The 15,418-nt window shown below is 48.4% G+C and overlaps 2 protein-coding genes across 5 annotated transcripts; one reads left to right on the forward strand and one right to left on the reverse strand.

Annotated features, from left to right (window-relative positions):
• The first annotated feature begins 19 nt into the window (after positions 1-19).
• Positions 20-3,975, forward strand: LOC124518079 (cilia- and flagella-associated protein 119-like). Of its 2 annotated transcripts, XM_047087889.1 has the most exons (4): positions 20-874; positions 957-1,026; positions 1,106-1,192; positions 1,807-3,975. In XM_047087889.1, the coding sequence occupies exons 1-4, from the start codon at positions 572-574 to the stop codon at positions 1,983-1,985; spliced, it is 639 nt and encodes a 212-aa protein (XP_046943845.1). In that variant the 5' UTR covers positions 20-571; the 3' UTR covers positions 1,986-3,975. The 2 variants fall into 2 exon arrangements, with proteins under 2 accessions (XP_046943845.1, XP_046943846.1); XM_047087890.1 differs by lacking the exon at positions 1,106-1,192.
• On the reverse strand, positions 2,111-11,383 carry PHKG2 (phosphorylase kinase catalytic subunit gamma 2). Of its 3 annotated transcripts, none has more exons than XM_047087887.1 (10): positions 11,250-11,383; positions 10,736-10,848; positions 5,931-6,106; positions 5,601-5,655; positions 4,472-4,537; positions 4,217-4,380; positions 3,224-3,314; positions 2,976-3,129; positions 2,778-2,903; positions 2,111-2,676 (listed from the first exon to the last, which is right to left on the reverse strand). In XM_047087887.1, exons 2-10 carry the CDS (start codon positions 10,828-10,830, stop codon positions 2,383-2,385), a joined length of 1,221 nt encoding a protein of 406 aa, XP_046943843.1. In that variant the 5' UTR covers positions 10,831-10,848; positions 11,250-11,383; the 3' UTR covers positions 2,111-2,382. The 3 variants fall into 3 exon arrangements, with proteins under 3 accessions (XP_046943843.1, XP_046943842.1, XP_046943844.1); XM_047087886.1 differs by having other exon boundaries at positions 11,178-11,256; XM_047087888.1 differs by lacking the exon at positions 5,601-5,655 and having other exon boundaries at positions 4,217-4,351; positions 11,178-11,256.
• Between the last annotated feature and the right edge of the window lie 4,035 nt (positions 11,384-15,418).

Here is a 15,418-nt window from a genome sequence, read left to right on the forward strand (position 1 = left end):
TTCCCTTGGAATCTTTGGATTCCCTTGGAATCTTTGTTCTGTCATTACATGCAATATGACCACACACAAGTTGTTTCAGCTTTGAAACTGTCCATTTCTTCATATACACCAACTTCATGAGACTGTTCTGAGAAATACTGTAATAGATGTAAATATACACACAGTGCTCAATAAAACAGCTCCTCCTCCACCCCCCCCACTTTATTCTTAGAACTGTGTTTTTCTGCACAATGTTTAACAAGAGGTGAAATTACATATTTCTCATTTTATTGTATGTCACTTACATACAGGACCTTGTTTGTTTTGTTCAGTGCCCTAGAACAGTGCACGGGGTACTCGGTATTTGTTGAGTGAATTACTGAAATAAGCCAGGACTTAAACCTAGATTTGCTCACTTCTAAAGTGCAATAAGTAGCTGGTGAGTGAGTGAAATGAATGAATATCAGGGAGGGGACTCACTGTCACATCTTGCTTTCCCCCCTCAGCAACCCCCTTGGGCAACGTGGAGGAATGTTACCGCTACTTCACCAGTGTTCTTTTTTGCCACGGAGTCAGGGTCAGTTCCTCTGGAATGGAATCTTCAGTCTCCCCCCAGATAAAGTCTAGCCCAGTCTCCTGCCCTCTCTCACACTCATCACCCTCATCTTTCTCTGAAGGCTGCAAGGGGCTCTCCCTGCTCCTGGACTGCCAGGCACTTGGAGAAAAGGTCAGGGTTCCTGGGGGTGGTCAGTCCCCTAACTCCCAATCATCCCCACAGCGGCCTCCCTTCAGTATCAACCTCTTTAGGGAGGAACAGCTGCTTGCCCTGGCAGATTATGTGGTCAACACCTACTTCCGCCACTTCAAGCTCTACAAATATGTCTTCACACCCCAGGTACAGAGGCCACCTCTCATCTCCCCCTTTCACTCAGTGCAGATGCCCTCCTCTCAGCCTCCCTCCTCCTCCCTCTTCCCAGGTGAGGCTGGACCTATCTTTGACTTACATAGGGCTACAGCCGCCTGAGCTCTGGCCAGAGGATGAGACAGGTGAGGAAGAGGGCTGGGGCTGGGGCTGGGGCTGGGGCTGGGGCTGAAGCTGAAGCCTCTTCCTGCTTCTGGCCTGCAGAGAAAGAAGGCGAGGAGGTGGGAAAGCAGGCAGTCACCCCACAGGAGGAGGAGCTGGAAACAGTGGTCCAGCCAGAGCAAGAGCCAAGTGAGGAGCTGGAAGGGTTAGGTTCCCCTGTGACTTGGAGCAAGTATAAAATGAAGGGGTTAGACCACATCAGGACTTCAGGTCTGTTTTAGGCACAGTGTCCTTTCTCCAAAAGATTCCTTACGCAGAAATTCAAGATGACAAACCAGGTAATAAAAGTGCAGCTGCGGGGGCGGGGGGGGGGCGCGGAAGAGGAGCTCCAGAAAAGGATAATTATAAAACCAATGACAGTAACAACCAGCACACATTTAGCAGTAACAGGGTGCCAGGCAGGCCCTGTGTTAAGCATCTTACATTTAACCCTCCCTCAGTCCTAGGCACTAGGTGCTAGCACTATCTACATTGTACACAGGAGGAAACAGAGATATGCAAAGATTAAATCACCTGTGTAAGGCCACTTATCTGCTCATCAGCAATCCAGAGAGTCCAGCATGACCAGTCCACCCACCTCTCTCCACAGAAGGGCTAGTTGACCTTTCCTGAACTGAAGCCTTTCCTGATTGCTACCTGTGTAGCCCCAGGTGCACCTTGGAGGTTGTGTTTGCCCAGCTAGGGGCAATCTCTCAGCCCCATGGCATCTCTGCTGACCTGCCCCTTCTTCCTTGCCCCTGCAGGCCAGGTCTCCATCCTTCGAGCCTACATCAAGACCCAGATGAGCAAGGAGCTGGGGCAGCTCCAACAGCTGATAGAGGAGCGGCTCAAAGCCAGCGAGGAAAGGCTCAACAGCAAGTTGACCATCCTAGAGCAGCTCTTCCAGCTACCTCCTGGCAAAGGCAAGAACAAGACCAAGTGACCCCCAGCATTTTCCCCAATAAAGGCCTGGGGCAGAGCAGCCCCATCCCCGCCCCCCTACCCCTCCTGAGCACCTTCTGGGCTTCCCCGCTGAAGCCAGACAGCAGACATAGGGCACTGGCTCTCTCGGGCGTGCAGCAGATTTTATTGCAGGTGCAGCACAGGCAGCATTGACAAGGCGAGGCATGGTGTTGCGAGCAGTAGTGCCCTTCCACCTTAGCTCTGATCCCAAAGCCCTGGCTGGTGGGGACAGGTGTACAGGGCTGGTCTTTATGGTCATATATCAGTGGCGGCATGGCCAGGCAGGGGGGCCTGAGGCCAGAGCCCATAAGGGCTGGAATGATAAAAATCCTCCTCCGGGAGAGTCCTGCTTTCTGGGGTTCCCCTGGGCTGAGGTGCTAGCCCAGCGCCAGCATGGTGTCGTCCTCGGCGATAGCAGCGGAGTCCCCCTCTTCTTCAGGGCCCATGATGGGAAAAGGCCCAGGGGGCTGGTGCTGGAAGAGGGCTGCTCGGTTTTGTTGCTCACCCTTCTTCACCCAGTGCCCATAGAGCCGGAAGGCACAGTTGTCGATGAGGCGCCGCACCGGCCGCAGCGCGTAAGGGTCCCTCAACAGTGCACTCTTGGTCAGCGGCCGGACACGCTGGGTGCTTAAGGCCACTCGTCCAGCAGCCAGCACTGTCCACACTGCCACCTGGGAAGGAGAGGCAATGTGAGCTCCAGTGGGGCATCCACCATAGGAAAATGATCATGGGACAGAGGAACAGGCCCAGACGCTGACACTCTCAGGCTTACCCGGAACCGCTGGCGGGGGGTGAGGTTCCAGGGTTGGCTGCCTTCACAGCGCTCAAAGAAGGGATGCTGTAGGGCTTGCTCAGCTGTCAGGCGCTCCTCAGGATCTACCTGTAGCAGCTTTGAGATCTAGGGGAAACCCCAGAGCATGAGAGGCAGCTCTTGGGCCTCCTTCCTCACCCTCTCATGGCCCCAGCTCACCAGGTCTTTGACGGTGTCCGAACGGTCATCCCACTCAGGTGAACTAAACTGGTACTGGCCCTCCATGATCATGCGTAACATCAGGATCTGGCGTCGGTGCCAGAATGGTGGCGAGCCAGCCAGGAGTGTAAACAAAATCACCCCACAGGCCCAGCTGGGAAAGAGACCAGAGTCAGGCAGGGCTAGGCAAATGTGTTGAAGGACAAGACACAAAGGAGAAAGGAAGGGGGGGGAGACCATAAACTCACAGGTCGACCTCCTTGCCATAGCCGGGGTGGGTTTCATCCATGGAGCATTTAAGGATCTCTGGTGCTAGGTACCCTGGGGTCCCACACAACTCTGGGGAGAGAGAGCTGAGACTGATGGATGCCACCAGACCCCTAACTCAAGGGCCTGTTCAAGGGCCCCTAACTCCAGACCTCTGCTGGAGCCTCAACACTGCCAGGACCATAAGTGTTCCCATTCTGCTCCTGCCTGCCCTCCACTGAGGGCAGTACTAGACCCGAACCTTGCTGCACAACAATACCCACCAAGGTTCCTGGTGGCCTTCCTGGGGAAAACCTCATTTTTGGATGGACTTCAAAGTCTTCCCCAAGCATATCATTTGCCACCTGCAACCAAACCTACCCACTCCTTACACAACTTTGTGCCACGTTTTTACATGTATAACATAAATGGAAAGCAAAACTTCAATCTTTTCTACGTTCCTTTCTGCCCAAGTGGACTCCTCCTCCTATAAACTCTATTCTGTGTGGCAGGATCACCACTCAAACCAAGGAGAATGAGTGGGAATATAGGATTTCTTAAGGCACATACTGAGTAAGTCCCTTGTTTAAAACCCTTCCTTGGCTCCCCGTTGTGGTCTCGGGCTCAAGTCTAGACTCCTAAAGCACAGCCCTCCACGACTTGATCCTATTATTGATCCTATTATTTTTAGCTGCTTTTATCACTTCAGGTACCAATTCTTTCATCCCAGCAACTGCCAAACTGTATTCCATGGCATACTTCCAGGAAATCTTAGGCCTACCTCATTTGAAAATGACTCTCCACCCATCCCCACCCCAGATCAGGAAGCCCACTGTGAGATACATACAACGCTTTGCACCTAGAGGATACTTGGCAAATGCTGTCTTCTCCTCTTTGCTTGGTTACCTGGGTACTCAATTATCAGACCCAGCTAACCAGCCTCAGGTCTGGGTCTCCTTCCCTCCCAAGCCTTTTAGGGCACCAGGACCCCTCACCTCGAAGCTTCTCGCCAGGTTCCAAGTGGCAGGAGAACCCAAAATCTGAAAGTCGGATCTGCATATTGTCATCTAGGAGAATATTCTCAGGCTTCAGGTCTCGGTGCACAATGTTGTTGGCATGGAGAAAGCTCACTGCTTCCAGCAGAGACCTCATGATGGACCTGAGGGAGGTGCAGTCTCCTCCTCTGCTTCTCCCTGCCCGGCCCCATCCCGCCCCCTGCTCACCCCACCGGCCGCAGGCTCAGCCATTACCTGGTTTCCTTTTCTGAGAGGGCCACCTTCTCTGTGAGATAGTCAAACAGCTCTCCCTTCCGCATCCTAAGGGATAGGAGGGATTGGGAGGTAGGTGTACCTTACAAGCGGCTGAGAAAATAAGCCAGTGGCTCACAGAAAATACCACGGAAGAGGCCAGTAAAGAGATTCCTCTTAGACAAACAAAGGGTCTTGAGACAGAGTGCTCCAAGAGTGAACTGGATGCCCGGGGCAGCTTGGCCCAGGGGATTGGTAGTTGAAATATATGCACTGTGCCATGAGAGGGTTATTTTAGCAAGAATAAGTACCTTCTTGCAACAATTATTTTATAGGAGGTCCTTATTATGTAAGAGTAAACTCGAAGAAGACCTTTTAAAGTGAATCTAGACCATGACCAAAATTTTACAGTTAACAGTAGTAAAAAGTTGAATAGGACTTTATTTTGAATTTTGCTTATTTTATATTGTCTTTAAAAATTGAGGTTATTAACTGCAACTCTGCATCAGTCCTTGAAATCCGGAGTTGACTGGGGGCATATCAGTGTTTTGCAACATTGTGTGATGAGGTAACAGACACTTCCTACCTCCCCCCCCCCCCCCGCCCCGGCCAACTTTTGCAGAGGGTCATTTCTGTATGAAGACTTTGTGAATTTTTTCCAAGGGTCCCTCTTAAATATTTGCTATTTAAACCATTCTCTTTTGAGGTACCTTTGCACTGCTTTACATTATATTTTCTAACATCTCACACTCAGATTCAGACTACCCAGAAAACGAATTGACGGGCAGAGTCAAACACCATGTAAGGTGGTAGGGTGTTAAACAGCGAGAGACAGATGAGCAAGAACCTGCTGATAAGTGGCCAGCTCTTAAAACAGCCTTTTCTTCCCTGCTAACCTTTCAACCATGGGGGACTGGGACAGTGGCCCCTTGGGTCATGAAGACCCTTTTTAATTGGCTGGTCACTAACATTCTGGAAGAACCTGCCCAATCAGGGCACCCAGGGAGAGGGGCCAAAGCCAGGAGCACAGGAAGGTGTGAGCAAGGTAGTCTTAGCCCACTGCGCTGTCAGGCTGGGGCCACGCGTGCAGGGGAGGAGGAGGCTTCTCAGATCAGGGCAGGGAGATACTCACAGATCAAACACCAGGAACATGAAGCTAGAAGACTCGTAGGAATCGATGAGAGTGACTGGGAAAGAGGCAGAAAGGTAGAAATACGGAGATGGAAAGGAGCGGATGCATGTTATAGGGGCTTTCCACCCCAAGGTGGCAGTGGGCTGTTACTGGGAAGGAAGGAGAACCAAAAGGAGGCAGTAGGGACCCAAAGGCTGGCCACACTTTGAGGTGGAGCAGAGCCATGACAAAGGGAGCAGAGGCATGGAGGCAGTGTGGGGGGAATGGGGCTATGGGCAGGGCCAGCAGGAGGTGGCTGTCAGCTAACAGGAGCAGGGAAGGCAGCCTCACTGATGTGGGGGTGGCCGGCGACCTGGCGAAGGATGTGCGTCTCTCGCCGCGTGGCTTCTCGCACCTCCTCTAGCTGTTCGGGGCTCAGTCGCTCAGCTGTCACCTCCATGATCTTCACCGCAAACTCATGGCCAGTAGCTCGATGAACACAACGGCGCACCACGGAGCTCACTCCTCTGCCAGAGTAAGACAGCACAAGAGTCAGGCCTCCTGCTCTGTCATTTTCACGCAGAGTGGTGCCTCGGCATCCTCTTACCCACTGCACCAGATTCCGAAGATCCATCTGGGCGACAAGGCTGCCTCCCGAGGAGCTCGCTCTGATCTACAGTAGCTTCACAGTAGCCTCAGCAAGCAACCTGGATACCCAGCAAGGTGCAACACAAATCTCACAGAGAAGGCAGGTGGAGGTCCTGGGTTTGAACCCAGTTTCTGCCACTCCCTCCGTGGATAAGCCTAGGCAAGTCTTTTCCACACTGAGCTCCAGAGCCTGCCTCTTGCTTGCCCTGGAACCCCACAAGGAGAAAGTGGGAAGAAATGACCTAAACCTCACTCCAAATTTTACTCACACTTCGCTGATTACCCCACCCAAATCCCAAAGTTCTCCTAAAATACGTCAAGTGCAAGGGGCTCCAAATAAATACTGGACCATTGACTGGAAGACCAAAGTTGTGAATTAGGAGACCTTGGTGTAGGCCCCAAATTTGCCACTAATTAACCTCCATGTAACCTAATGACCTAAGGTCTCTGGGATTCCACTTTGCCGGCTCTGAAATGTGGCCAAAAACATCTTGAAGAGATGTTGAAAAACATTAAGGAGATAGAAGCAGAAAAGCCCATTTGGCATGGTGAAGAGAAAGTCTTAGACAGGTATTTCATTGCTGGGAATCTGTCACCAATTGCATATGACCCTACAAGTACCTCAGGCTAAGTGCAAATCTCTCCAAGATCGGCCCTCACACCACATTTCCTATGTTGGTTCCCTGGCTGCCCTCCACATAACTTTACTGCCGTGCTCTCAAGGCTTCCTTGCCCTTATGTAACTCCCTTTGCTTAGAATGCCTGTCAACCACATCTCTAGTTCCATCAAGAGATATAAACTATTGACCCTCTGGCCAGGTGCGCTGTTTGGTCAGCGTATTCTTGTTCTTTTCAAAATGAATTCCCATCTTAAGTGGGACAAGACCCGTCCAGCTGCCGCAGTGCTCCCCACACCTACTGCCTTACTCTTGGCCACTTCACAGTTTCACTTTCCTGATCTCCACTAAATGGCAATGCCATTCAACCAGACTCCCAAGCTAGAAATCTTGGTACAGTTCTTGGCTTCTTCCTCTCCTTCACAACCCACCACCTGCAACCAGTCCACTCCATTCTGTGTTTTTTTTCAATTCTGTTTCCTACTTCTCCACCCCCATAGCTGTTAACAGCCTCCCCACTGATCTCCCTGCTGCCAGTCTCAGCCACTGCAACCCATCCACCACACTGCTTCCAGAATGAGCTTCTTATGACAGTCCTGTCATAAGAATCATGTCATTCATTGCTGAAGTTTTCCAGCTTAAATTCCCTAACAGTTCCCTTATTCCTTAGTGGGACCCCCTAGAACAACTGTGCTCTTTTGAAATGAGACCTAAGAATTCCAACCTTATAGTTAACTGTGGAGTGCACTTAAAATTGTTTTCTCTCCATACTGCATCCCTATTACCTGCAAGATAGAAGTCAAATCCCAGTTCCTTCACCCATCACTCAGAAATGGTCTCAGTTTCTGTTCAGCCTCATCTTTGGCTATTACTCTGCTATTCAGTCTTTATTTCAGTGACTTACAACTTATCAATTTCTAGACTGCATCAAGCTCTTTTAAAGCTTCATGCCTTGGGGCGCCTGGGTGGCGCAGTCAGTTAAGCGTCCGACTTCAGCCAGGTCACGATCTCGCAGTCCGTGAGTTCGAGCCCCGCGTCGGGCTCTGGGCTGATGGCTCAGAGCCTGGAGCCTGTTTCCGATTCTGTGTCTCACTCTCTCTCTGCCCCTCCCCCGTTCATGCTCTGTCCCTCTCTGTCCCAAAAATAAATAAATGTTGAAAAAAAAATTAAAAAAAAAAAAAAAAAGCTTCATGCCTTTATACATGAATAGACTGGTACTCTGGGAAAAGTCATTCAGTAAAAGTATGCAGGTAATTTACTATGCAGGGAAAAGACAGTAGAGACCAGGGATGATGCTACTACTGTAATGCCAGAATGAGATGACAGGGGCCCTACCCTCTGACCTGCTTTCTCCAAAATGGGTCTTTCTGTACCCTGTGGCAGTGGAAACACTCCACTGCCTTCCCTAAGGGTTCTTCCCAGCCTCGGTGAATCCTCCCTTATCTAGTCCTGAAACCCTATGTCAGCTTAGGACTTGGATTTCAGCTCACTTCTCTTCCAGACACTCTCTCCCCTCTGATGACCTCCAACCAGTCCCAGGGGACTTAAATACCAACTGTGCAATTGGCTCCTGCTGCACTGTCTCAAACCTTGAGTCCTCTCCAGAATTCCTGATCCCAAAGGCCTTTGTGACATCTCCATGTGATATATTTTAAAAGAGTCTGAACAAACCTAATAGCCACACCCCTGTCTACTTTCCTGGCCTGGGCAGCATGGGTCACAGCAGACCATGCCAACCTTCCAGAGGCACATTCTTTTTGTGCTTTTATTTCTAACTCACAGGTGCTATCTTATATCTTAGTCTCCCTTACTGACTCCTCCTTCTGTAACCCCTTAATGGTGACAGGCCTCAGGGCCTAAGCCTAGGCCCCCTTTCGTTTCTATTTTCTCACCAACTACTATCTATATGCTAACGCCTCTGATTTATTGCTCTAGCCCAGCTCTCTCTCCAATTCCAGACACATGTACCCACTTGACAGCTCCAGGTAGATATCTCAAAACTTAGTATTTCCAAAATGGAACTCCTGACTTGCTTGCCCCTGCCAGAAATCTGATCTTTCTCACACTTCTTCATTTCAGTAAACGGTACTCAGGTGCTCAAATCCAAACCTGAGACGTTACTCTTGCTTCTTTCCGTTTCCCTCATGGTCCGTAACCAGTCTTTCAGGAAACTATCAAGTCTCTCTTCAAATCATCACCTAAATCTATCCACTTCTCCCCATCTCTACCACCGCTCCTCTATTCTAAACATCACCATCTCTAGCCTGAATCCATTAGTAGCTTCCTAACTGATCTCTACACATCTACTCTTGTCCTTTTCCTATCCGTTCTCTACACAAGAACCAGAATAACCTTTTTTAAATGTAATAACACATTTGTGTTGAGCACTTACCATATGCCAGGAAGTGTTCTAAGAGTTATCATACTAAGGGGCACGTGAGTGGCTCAGTCGGTTGAGTGTCCGACTTTGGCTCAGGTCATCATCTCACAGTTCATGAGTTTGAGTCCTGCATCAGGCTTGCTGCTGTCAGCACAGATCCTTCGTCCCCCTCTCTTTCTTCCCCTCCCCTGTTCGCACACTCTCTCTCAAAAATAAATAAAACATTTAAAAAAAGTGTATCAGGGCACCTGGGTGGCCCAGTCGGTTGAGCATCCGACGATGGCTCAGGTCATGATCTCACGGTTAGTGGGTTTGAGCCCCGCGTCGGGCTCTGTGCTAACAGCTTGCTCAGAGCCTGGCACCTGCTTCGGATTCTGTGTCTCCCTCTCTCTCTGCCCCTCCCCCACTCACTCTGTCTCTCAAAAATAAATGTAAAGAAAAAAAAATTTTTTTTAAAGTGTATCATATTCTTTCCATCCTCACAGCAACCTACAAGGTAGGGTCTATTTTTATAAACCAATCTAAATGGAGAAACTGAGGCATGGAAAGTTTAAGTTCCTACCCCCAAATCAAAAATATGTAAATCAGATCATGTTACTGCCCTGTTTGAAACCACCAATTTCACTAGAATAAAATCTAAATGTCTTATCATGGCATAAATCCCTACATAATCTAATGTCTATTTACCTCTCCAACTTAATTTCCTCCACCTTGTGCCACTCTTACTACATTCTAGCCACCATGATCTTCTATCTATTGCTTGAACAGGCGCTTTCTAGCCTGAGCCTTTGCATGTGCTGTTCCTTCTGCCCCAAATATATCCTATCTCAGCTCACAAGCTGTTCATTCCCATCCTTCAAGTCTCAGTCCCATTAATTACTCTCATTCCATCATCCCAGCATATGATGACGTTTATCTTGTTTTTGTGTTTATCCTCCATCTCTACCACTAGCATATACTCCAGGCAAACAGAAAACCTGTGGGTCTTGTATTCCTAGTGCCTCAAACAGTGCACCCAGCACACTATACGTGCTTAGGAAATCTTTGATGAGTAAGTGTATCTGCACTGTCTCTACAAGTGAGGCCTTCCTTCTATTCTCTGCATGCTGAACTCCTATTCATCCTTCAAGACCCAAATATCCCCCTTTAGGGGGAAGCTGTGGTTTTATCAGCCCCATCACACTATTTACACAGCCTGATACTACTTGAACGTTTTTTGTGTCTCTTTCAGTCACTTCATTTGGAGGACAAACAACTCTTCTACCTTCCCTGTGCTTAGCTTCATGTCTGGCCGACAGTAAGTTACTTCAACTATGCTTGCTGAACACATAAATGTGTGAATTTGGAAAAAATGGAGGTTGGCTCAGAAAAAGAGTTTAGTCACCAAATGTTGCTCCACTAACCACTGTTCCTTCCCATTTAGAACTATCCAGCCCTCAAATGGAATCGTGTATTCTGGCTAGGACCTCATCTCTCTGGAACTCTGTCTCTCTGGCTGAATGAAGCCTCACCTGCCAATGACGTCCTTAGGGTCGTACTTCTGGTAAAACTCCTTGGCCGCTGCCCAGTCGGGCAGCTCATCCTCCGGCCCCACGTCCAGAGTCATTCTGAAGGTGGTGGGGGCCTGTGTGGAGGAAACGGAGGGTAGGGAGGGCAGTGAGGCCCACAGGCTCTGGGAGGACACACATCGCGGCTCGCGGAGGCGCAGCCCTTGCGGCTGGGGCGCCAGGATCCTGGGGGATAGGGACGGGGTGGGGGAAGGATCAGGACTGGGGAGACCCTGCGAAAGGGCCTAGGGGGCGGGAAGGGTGGCAGGGCAGGGAGGGGGACGGGGGAGGGGAAGGGAAAAGGTGCTAAGGAAGGAAGGAAAGGGCACACGGGCAGGTGGCTGTTGCTGCGCAGGCGCACTTGGGCGGGCACTGGGAGGGGGCGTGGGGTCTCGCGCAGGCTCACCCGCGGGTGATGAGAGAGAAGCCAGGGTCAACGCGAAGCCTCTCTGTCCCGGGTTCGCCTCCAGTTCCTTACCTTACTCCCAGGGCGGCGCCGGCAACGACCTCAGGCCCCGCCCCCATCCTGTCGGCGAGTGGTCAGCGCCGCCTGAAGACTGAGCTTCAAAATCCCTTCCGATTGGAAGTTCGTAGTCCAATAGGAAGCGGGGAGTCCCTAGGCTGGCGCGGGCGTTGGAGCTCGGAGTTACCGAAGGCTGCGACGCTAGGGCGGGGCTTCAGATGCAGCCAATTAGTGCACAGGATCTGCTGGGGACAGCAGGGGGCGGAGCTCGTTGTCTAGAGGGCTTGGAGGCTTCCAACGGTACCCGGAAGTTAGGTTTACCCGGAAGCGTGGCTTCTGGGTATCTGGGTCGCGGGACTAGCTGCGTCTCAGGTTCCCGGACTTGGTCATGGCCCCTTCCTTTCCTTCTAGCATCACTATCTGAATTTGGCTCTTTTTTAAACTTTTATATTGGCAGCCTGGCAGCAGGAATGCCTGCTTTGAGAAGTCACTTCCCTGCTTTTAAAAGGCTCGGAGTGGGCGCCTGGGTGGCTCGGTTGAGCATCTGACTTCGGCTCAGGTTATGATCTCAGGGGTTTGTGAGTTCAAGCCCTACATTGGGCTCTCTGCTGTCAGTGCAGAGGCTGCTTAGGATCATCTGTCTCCTTCTCTCTGTCTCTCCTCCGCTTGTGTACTTGCTCTCTCAAAAGTAAACACTTAAAAAAAAATGCTCAGAGCATGCAGCTTGGACCCCCACATGCCACTGGGTGAGGACTTGGACGAGTCAGAGCCTGTCAACCAGAAGAGGCTTCCTAGTCCTCTGGTTGCTGCGCCTCTTCAGTATCTCCAAAGCCCTCGTGCTCACCATTTGGGGTTATACATTTCCCAGTCTTCCACCACCGCCTCCTTAAAAGCCTTGGGGGATTATCACACTCTGTTCTAAGTCTGCCAAATTGTGTGTGATACTGCCCGGAGCAACTTACTTCATAAGCCTTTTCAGCGCATAGCTCAACCCTGGCATTCACTTACTCATTCAATATTTGCTGAGCGTCTAAACGCTAGACTATCAGCAGTGGGGGGGGGGGGGGGAGTCCTCACCCTTGTGGAGGTTATGTTCCAGCAAAAAAAAGGCACAGAATGAATTCATTTAATCTTTAGCAACTATCTTAGAAATGTCACTTTGGGATCACAACCATAGAAGAGAAAAACAAATCCAAGTAACTTTTTAACTGAGTACTTTGACTTTATACCATCAGTCTGAACAAAATCGCAAAGAAACCTTGAACTTAACTTTAGTAGGCTGTTTGGTAGCATAATGGGATAATTATTCAGAAATTGGGCAAATGAATAAACATGTTGATGTAGTTGGCAGCCAAGTTTCTTCCTGTGGGAATTTGGAATTTGGGATGGTGAAAGGGGAGAAAGAACCTTATGACTGATTAAAATCCTATGACTTAAAAAATAGATTTAAAACAGATAAAATTAGATGTGTTCTAGCTCTAATCTCTAAAAGGGCCTAAAAGCAATAACATCCCAGAAGAATGAGTACAGCTACTCTAAGTCGTTTTAATTTTTTTAAATGTTTATTTTTGAGAGAGAGAGAGCGTGAGTGGGTGAAGGGCACAGAGAGAGGGAGATGCAGAACCTGAAGCACGCTCCAGGCTCTGAGCTGTCAGCACAGAACCTTACATAGGGCTCCAACTAACAAACCGTGAGATCACGACCTGAGCCAAAGTCAGACACTTAACCGATTGAGCCACCCAGGCACTTCTACTCTAGTCATTTTAAAGTAATAGTCCTCAGTTCAAGGAACCAGGACTCCTTGGGAGAAATGGCCAATTCCCAGGCTTGGGCCAGAAAGTAAGTGAAGAAATGTGGAGACATAGCAGGACACAAGAACCAAGTTGAAGGAATTTCCACTGGTCAAAACCAGGAACACAAAGATTAATGAGGCTGAGAGGAACATGGGGGAGCCTTCTGATGTGCTAGAAATGTTCTACTCACCTAGGTGGTGATTATATAGAGGTCTTCATATGAGGTGTTCACCAAGCTGCACACTTAAGATCTGTGTACTTTACTTCATATAAATTATACCTCAACCAAACATTTTAAGGATGACAGTAATGAATCTAACAAATTGAACTAAAAAACAATCTGGGACCATACTTACATTAAAACTGACACTGGATGGGGCGCCTGGGTGGCGCAGTCGGTTAAGCGTCCGACTTCAGCCAGGTCACGATCTCGCGGTCCGTGAGTTCGAGCCCCGCGTCAGGCTCTGGGCTGATGGCTCGGAGCCTGGAGCCTGTTTCCGATTCTGTGTCTCCCTCTCTCTCTGCCCCTCCCCCGTTCATGCTCTGTCTCTCTCTGTCCCAAAAATAAATAAAAACGTTGAAAAAAAAAAAAAAAAACCTGACACTGGCTCCTGAGTGGCTCAGCCAGTTAAGCAACTCTTGATTTCAGCTCAGGTCATAATCCCACAGTTCAAGAAATTGGGCTCTAAACTGACAGCAAGGAAACTGCCTGGGATTCTCTCTGTCTCTCTGCCTCTCCCCCACTCTTGCTTTCTCTTTTTCAAAATAAATAAGCATTTTTTAAAATTGTAAGTATTTAGGAAAGAAGGGCCTTCAACTTACTCTCAAATGGTTCCACAATAACAGTTTGTGCATTTAGAAAGATCTAAAACAAATGTGAAATGTTAAAAAAGTATAAATCTAGGTGAAGAGCACATAAGTTCATTGTACTATTCTTTTGTTCAGTAGGCTTGAAATTTTTCAAAATTGAGTTTAAAGGTAGCAAGACCTTGGGGCCCCTGGTGGCTCAGTCGGTTGAGCGTCCGACTTTGGTTTGGGTCTCTCAGCTCATGAGTTCGAGCCCCATGTCGGGTTCTGTGCTGACAGCTTGGAGCCTGGAGCCTGCTTCGGATTCTGTGCCTCCCTCTCTCTCTGCCCCAACCCACTCGCATTCTGTCTCTGTCTCTCTCCAAAATAAACATCAAAAAAAATTTTTTTTAAAAAATAGCAAGACCTCATTTAATCAGTTTGGGGGAATGGGATAGTTTCCTCTAGAAACTGAAAATGATTAATGAAATATTACCTTTAAAAAAGTTTCTTTATGAAATCTAAAATGTGTTATACTGATGTGCAGGCAGCAGCTTACACCAATTAAATCAGAATCCCTAGGGACAAAAGCCCAGGCATTAAGTACTTTTTAAGGCTCCCCAGGCAGTTCTATTGTGAAGACAAGATTGACCACCAGTGCCCTAGGTATGGCTTCTATCCATTGCTGTAACTCTAACCTCTGGAACCAACAATAGAGTCTCTTCACTTTTATTTCCTGGAGCACTTCAGAACACTGAAGACAACCATCATGTGCCTCTTCTTCTCTTTAATCTTCTCTCTTCGGTGTGCAACAAATATCTCTAATTCATTTACGTGCTCTGGTCTCTAAATTATGGTGAAATAATCCAAAAATTCAATTCCCAGAGCACATGTACTCCAAGAGACATGTACAAGGATGTCCACAGCAGCATGATTCATAATATCACGAAACTGTAATCATCCCAAAAGTCCACCAACAGGAAATGGATAAAATGTAATATATTCATATAATGGAATACCATACAGTAATGAAAACTATAGCTGAACCAAATATTAATGAATCTCAGCAATAATGTTAAAGAAGCCAGATATGAAAAGAATACATATGATTCCATTTATACAATGCTTAAATGCAGGCAAGACTAAATTCCACTGTTAGAAATCAGAATGGAGGGTGCCTAGGTGGCTCAATCGATTAAGCGTCTGTCTCTTGATTTCAGCTCAAGTCATAATCTCAGTTTCATGAGTTTGACCCCCACATTGGGCTCTGCCCTGACAGTGCAAAGCCTGCTTGGGATCCTCTCTCTCCCTATCTCTGCCATTCCCCCCATTCATGCCCTCTCTCTCTCAAAATAATAAACTTAAAAAAAAAACAACACAAACTTATCAGAATGGTAGTTACCTGTGGGAAAAAAGGAAGGGAGTGGTATTGGGAGGGATATAAAGGAGGTTTTGGAGTAAAGGCAATGTTCAATTTCTTGATTGAATGGTGATTTTCAGATGTTTGCTTTGCATTAGTTTATAAACTCTGTATTTGTTTGGGATATTTTCCTGCATGTATACTTCGAAATTTGAAATAAAATATGTTTAAGATTACCATGAGGC

The sequence above is a fragment of the Lynx rufus genome, unplaced genomic scaffold (assembly GCF_022079265.1).
Source record: "Lynx rufus isolate CCGP_SWC_20201006 ecotype Redwood Valley unplaced genomic scaffold, mLynRuf1.p SCAF_23, whole genome shotgun sequence".
Taxonomy (NCBI): Eukaryota; Metazoa; Chordata; class Mammalia; order Carnivora; family Felidae; genus Lynx; species Lynx rufus.

What these genes read in the sequence shown, in the direction of transcription:
- LOC124518079 (XM_047087889.1), top strand. Translation starts at nt 572, where the DNA reads ATGGAATCTTCAGTCTCCCCCCAGATAAAGTCTAGCCCAGTCTCCTGC. An exon ending in CTGGCCAGAGGATGAGACAG is followed by an intron (nt 1,027 to 1,105) that starts GTGAGGAAGAGG and finishes TCTGGCCTGCAG; the next exon opens with AGAAAGAAGGCGAGGAGGTG. An exon ending in CCAGCCAGAGCAAGAGCCAA is followed by an intron (nt 1,193 to 1,806) that starts GTGAGGAGCTGG and finishes TTGCCCCTGCAG; the next exon opens with GCCAGGTCTCCATCCTTCGA.
- PHKG2 (XM_047087887.1), bottom strand. Translation starts at nt 10,830, where the DNA reads ATGACTCTGGACGTGGGGCCGGAGGATGAGCTGCCCGACTGGGCAGCG. An exon ending in CTCTCAGAAAAGGAAACCAG is followed by an intron (nt 4,381 to 4,471) that starts GTAATGGCTGAG and finishes CACCTCCCTCAG; the next exon opens with GTCCATCATGAGGTCTCTGC. An exon ending in CGGACACCGTCAAAGACCTG is followed by an intron (nt 2,904 to 2,975) that starts GTGAGCTGGGGC and finishes GGTTTCCCCTAG; the next exon opens with ATCTCAAAGCTGCTACAGGT.